The sequence below is a fragment of the Triticum urartu genome, chromosome 4 (genome assembly GCF_003073215.2).
Source record: "Triticum urartu cultivar G1812 chromosome 4, Tu2.1, whole genome shotgun sequence".
Taxonomy (NCBI): domain Eukaryota; kingdom Viridiplantae; phylum Streptophyta; class Magnoliopsida; order Poales; family Poaceae; genus Triticum; species Triticum urartu.
Genome location: NC_053025.1, coordinates 589,222,850 through 589,228,718, shown reverse-complemented (window position 1 = coordinate 589,228,718; position 5,869 = coordinate 589,222,850). Strand labels below are relative to the sequence as shown.

At 48.5% G+C, this 5,869-nt stretch overlaps 1 protein-coding gene across 1 annotated transcript; it reads left to right on the top strand.

The window, feature by feature from the left end:
- The first annotated feature begins 645 nt into the window (after nucleotides 1–645).
- LOC125552942 (probable lysine-specific demethylase SE14) lies at nucleotides 646–3,147 on the top strand. The gene is made up of 2 exons (XM_048716668.1): nucleotides 646–2,669; nucleotides 2,758–3,147. The coding sequence occupies exons 1-2, from the start codon at nucleotides 841–843 to the stop codon at nucleotides 2,774–2,776; spliced, it is 1,848 nt and encodes a 615-aa protein (XP_048572625.1). The 5' UTR covers nucleotides 646–840; the 3' UTR covers nucleotides 2,777–3,147.
- The last annotated feature ends 2,722 nt before the right edge of the window (nucleotides 3,148–5,869 follow it).

Genomic DNA, 5,869 nt, shown 5'->3' with positions numbered 1-5,869 from the left:
ATATAAAACAGTACAGAATAATGCGATGATGGAATAGACAATAGATAGAATGAGCATAGGAGTCAAAGTAGCGGTGCTTGTTTAATTAGCAAAAAGAGTGGCATCTGACTGTTTATGGCACTAAGTCCAAACTTTAGGTCAAAAGGATCACTTCAAAGATTGCGCACATATGTCCTGAAGCGATCCAGGGAGCTCTTGGCCCACATTTCCTTCTCTGTTGACCCAAGAGTGCTAATTGCAGATGCATGTAAATGACTCTAGCTCGGAGCTTATGCCTCCTTCAAAATATCTCAAGTGAACTCTTGTTCTGAATCATGATTAGGAACCAATTCTACACATGTTAATGCCATAATTTGATTAGTGTATTTCTTGAAGTTTAAAAATTCCCCTTATTTTTTTTGCAGATTACACCAAGCTAAAAGCACTTGCAATATCAATTGCAGAGGAAATTGAGTTTCAGTTTGACTGTAAAGTTAGCTCACTCATTAGGCACCCCAGGCTTTACACTTTATGCTTCCGGCTCGTATGTTGTGTGGAATTGTGAGCGGATAACAATTTCACACAGGAAACAGCTATGACCATGATTACGCCAAGCTATTTAGGTGAGACTATAGAATACTCAAGCTTAGGAAAGAAACACCAGGTTGCCAAGAGCAACCTCCTTTGTCATTTTGGAAGAGATTAGACATCTCAGATAAGCCTTCGCCTATTTCTGTCGTTCCAAACCTCAAATGGCTCTGCAGAAGAGCACGAACCCCATATAGGGTTGTTGGTTATGCTGCCTGTCGTAATGCCACAGTAGGTCCTGACGTGGTTAGCCCTGCAGTTACAAAGGCTGAGATGGGCACTTCTGGAAATGCTTACGAGAATGCCAAAGAACAACGAACTGCTGAACAAGATGCCCCTCTGGAGCCAAGTAGGTTACAAGAAGCTGACGATGTTGCTGATATGCACACGTGTTCTGAGGACATTGATCAAGACATGCATTGTCTGATTGGTAGCAAAAGGCAGCGAACCGCTGAACAAAATGCCCCTCTGCAGCCAAGTAGGTTGCAAGAAGCTGACGATGTAGTCGATATGCACACGTGTTCTGTGGACAATGATCAAGACATGCATCATCTGATTGGTATCCCTGTTGCTGCTGCTGAATATCCGATGACGCATCAAGTTTGTGAAGGTACAGTAAGTGTTAGCACCTGTGAACTTGACGATCTGGTAAGTGCTAGCACTAGTGATGATTCAATTTGTTCAGCGCATTCTCAGGATTCACCTGGGGTGTCAGATGACTTTACCACTGAACAGCAATGTGTCCAGTCAGATGAGTTGACTAGTTCCGTGGCTATGTCCGCACAACAGTTCCTTGTAGATGGAAGCATGACTGCAGAAGACAGCAGCAATCATGAAAACTTGGGTTCTTATAATGTCACTTCAGAGTGCAAAGACAAACAGCTCCAAGTTCAACAGGAGCAGGAGAATATTGAACTTTGTAATAATGCTGGCAGAAACTTGGCCGCGGCAGTACAGGTCAATTCCGGCCATTTTGGTGACAAGGCCGTCAATCTCGAGAGCGCTATTCCTACTGAGTCACAGCATGAGTATCCGAAGAGAGATGCCATCGTTTTGGAAGGCATGCAAGCTGCTTTGACGACTGTGGTCTCTGGAGAAAATAGAAATTCAGTTAACACAGAGTTGGATTCTCTTGGTATTTTACTTGGAGCTTTAGCAGAAGAATCCATTCTAGCTGATGTTCCTGGAAAAGATGAGGTTGACGATGCTTCCTTGACATTGATGACACTGGCTAGCATTGACCAGTCTGCAGGTGATGTTGCACACAATGAAGTTATAGAGACGTCTAGCTCTTCCGTTGGCGCATCTATTTCATGCAAGGGACGGACTTTGCCCAATTTGGCATCTGATGGATCGCTTAGGATTCAGAATGCTGAAATACAAAATAAACAAGAAAATGCTGAAGAAGTTGGTGCCTGGAACTGCCAGGGTTTGAAGAACAGCAGAGGAATACTTGACAGTTCAGCAAACAGTTTATCTGATACAGGCAAAAGTTCAGGCACACCAAAAGCTTATCAACCAGACATATTGTCTAGAAGCATTGGAAGCTCAAAAAGAACAAGTATCATATGCTATGTCAGACGCAAGCGCAAGCAAAAAAGAAAGAGGGAATCTGAGTTAAGTACCAGTAATTCGCAAAGTTTTGGGAGCTTTGCCCGCGCTCCATGCGAGAGGCTGAGGCCCAGGAGGAAACCTGCAGTAATTGAAGAGCCGGCAGAGCAGATTGAAACCGCAAAACCTTCCGCTGCCGCAACCAAGGGCAAGAGGTCCAAGGTGGTGGAGTTATTTCAGTGCGAGATCGATTTCTGCGACATGACATTCGAGAGCAGAGCCGAGCTCCGCGCCCACGAGCGCAACATCTGCACCGACGAGTCGTGCGGCAAGCGCTTCCAGTCGCACAAGTACCTGAAGCGCCACCAGTGTGTCCACCGCGACGAGAGGCCCTTCAAGTGCCCCTGGGACGGCTGCGGGATGACCTTCAAGTGGCTGTGGGCGCAGACAGAACACATAAGAGTCCACACGGGGGAGCGCCCGTACGAGTGCTCAGTCCCTGACTGCGGGCAGACGTTTAGATACGTCTCGGACTACAGTCGGCACCGGAGGAAGTTTAATCATTACTGATTGGACGTCGCAGTCGGCACCGGAGGAAGTTTAATCATTACTGATTGGACGTCGCAGTCGGCACCGGAGGAAGTTTAATCATTACTGATTGGACGTCGCAGCGGTGCTGGGGGGCAAAGGCTCCTCCTCCGGCTGGTGCTGCATTGTGTGTTGAGGTACGTTGGTCCTTTGTTTGTTGTAGCAGGCTAGCAGCTCACGTATTTAATTAACCGCCCGATGGCTGGTAGTCCTAGTGTTAATTCCCTTCGTTAACAATGTGCCAAGTGTAGTCTAGGATGTAGAGATAGATTGGGGGGTAAAAGGCCAGATGGCCCTTCATTCTTTTTCTCCGTCAGTCCAGTCATGTATGTAATCCCTTGATAAAGTTTTATCAATTGCGATGATGCCGAAATCTCCCTCAGTTGAGTCATGTATCTAAACTAATCTATGCTAAAGTTTATCAATGCAATGATGATGACAGATCGTCTGGTTCGTTCGTTTTTCTCCTGAGGTTGTCGAATTATTAGCAATAGGATCTTGACATCATGCGAGTGGTTTGGGATTTGGTTTTGTGGTAGGCGAAGCAGCATTGTTGGGAACCTTGCAATTGCAGACCTACTGATTCTTTCTGGGGCACACGCTACACGTGATTACAGCATTGATTTGTACACTCGTTAAACAGTCTGAGGCGTTGGATTCTTTGCTGCTTTGCCTTATATGACTAAGTGACTTATAAAGTGCAGATCTTAGGGACTCATAAGGATCCAGGTCCTCTAAAAAAACCCGGTAATTTTATTCGAATTGAGCAAGGGAACACAAAGTAAACAACAGCCATACCAGGGAATTGCTACAGATGGAGTATATCAAAACAAGGGAGCAAGAATAACATTGATTGAGAGAATAAAAAAGAGCTGTTGTTCCAGGTTATCACTTTGACTACCGTTTTATCACCTTAATATAAGTCCTACGCGTATACCTAGGTTGCCAATTTTATCACCTTAATATAAACTATATAGCACAAAAATTATACGGTTTGAAAATAAAGCATCTGAAGTTTATATTGGTATATTTTTTTTGTAATATATGACTTGTATTAAGTTGGTCAAATTAACGACCTAGGGGCACGTACATGCCCTGTAAACTGAGAGAGAGGTAGTAGTTTAATTAACTCAAAATCCAAAAATATTATACATAATGACGACGATACAAGTTTAATTAATCTAGAAGTAAAAAGACCCAACCAACTAACGATCCTCATGGAGTGAGTAGTGATAACGATATATATATAGGCCATCTAGACGACGGCGATCTACTGCGACTCGACGGGCGGCGTCGTGTTGGTTGAGCCGTGGTCCTTGGCGCCTCCGCCGAAGATGGGGTCGGCGAACATGGAGCTGACCTTGTTCTTGATGCACTCCCAGTGGTCCCGACCCTGCGCCTCCGCGAACTGCCGGTACTGGTCCTTGGCCAGCTCCAACAGCGACGCGTCCTCGCCCACCGTCCTCTTGAAGCACGACGTCGCCGCCACCGCCTGCGCCTCCTTCTCCGGCACCGCCGGCGCAGCTGCTGTCCCCTTGTTCTCCATGAAGAACTAAAAACTGAGATTGAAAACTTGTCTACGTGAAGAGAAGAAGACGACGTTAATGGTTGCGGTTGCGTTGGTTTGGTGGCCAGGGGGCGTGGCTACTTATATGCAGGGGAGGTCGGGGTGTCTGGAGGAGGAAGCCGGGTCCGTCTCGAGTAGGGGAAAAGGAAGAAACAAAGAGAGAGACATACTAATTGGATACGAACACAAGTTGAGCACACGAGAAACAACCCAGTCCGGATCATCATCATGGAAGAAAACAAGTACGTAGACACGGATTCTTGATCACAAGTAAAGACGGACTCTGTGACGTTCGCGCTCGGGAGGAGCCATCCCGAACCAACGAATCGTTGGTGCGAGGGCAGGGGAACCACCGAAGGATTTCGTTCGTTGTGACTTGCGAGAGGCCTCCCAGCAGCGCGAACCCTCTCCCTCTAGACCTGATGACCGCCAAACCGAAGGGCAGTACTCTGCGCCGGTGCACCGGCTCAAGTTTGGGCCGGTCGCACTGCAGCCATCCGATCTGGCTACCTATAGCTCGTTGGATAACCCCAGTTGTCTTCTTCCTTCTGTTCGTCAACGCACGGAGAAAATAACTCCTCATCGCCTGTGCCTCCCCATGCGACGCGAGCGACGGGCCAGTGCGCTCTCCGGCGAGGCAGCAACACCGCCGCTTTGGCCCCTCGCGACGCGGCTCGTCGCAGCCCCGCCCCATCATCGCGCCCCCGTTGCAGCACGCAGCCCCCGTTTCCCTCCCCATGGCACGCCGCCGTTGCATTGCACAACCGTGAGCGCAGCGTCTCCCCTGATGCCGGTTTCCACCCGCAAGCATCTCGTGCAGCCCGTCGGCCGGCTGGCTCGCGGCAACCCCCTGCAAAGCACCTCTTGTTGTCGTTGCCGTGCATGGATGTAGCAAAAGCATCCGCTAATGGTAGCAAAACCTGAAGCCAGTTGCAGCCAAAAAAAAAAAAAAAATCGCCTATGCGGCAAAAAACACCGTCGCCGCCGTATGTAGCAAGCCTCGGCAGAAAAATGGTGTTCGCCGATAGTAGCAGAAAACAACAACAATCGCGACAAAAAACAACAAAGGTTCCAGCAAAAAATGCATCGCCGCCAACGGTCACAACAAAAAGAAACTCGCCAGATCTAGCAATTTTTTTGTCGGTTGTAGCAAAACAAGAAACCTGTTGTAGCAAAACTGCCTATATCGTCGTCCAGTTCCAGCATCAGTCATGTGTGGATGAAGCTTTTTCGCCCGCTGGTTCCGGCAAAAATGATCTAGGGTTGCAGCACCAGAGCCCGTCGTCTTCGCCGCCAACAACTGCTGGTTGCAGCAAAAACATGGTCTCTGATTCCAGCATCTTGATTCCAGCATCTCGGGACTCTGGTTCCAACAAACCAAAAGCCCGGTTGCAATACCAGAGCCTCTCCCGTCTCCACCTCCAGCAGCTGCTGGTTGCATCAACCATGGCCGCTCGTTCCAGCATCGCTATACTCTGGTTCTAGCGGCACCGGACCCATGGGTGGCAAGCTCTTGGTAGGCAGCGCCGCCGTCGATCCCCCTCTGTCTCCCCCAGAGCGGCGCCAGACCCCCCTGCGAAAAAAAGACAACGCCCA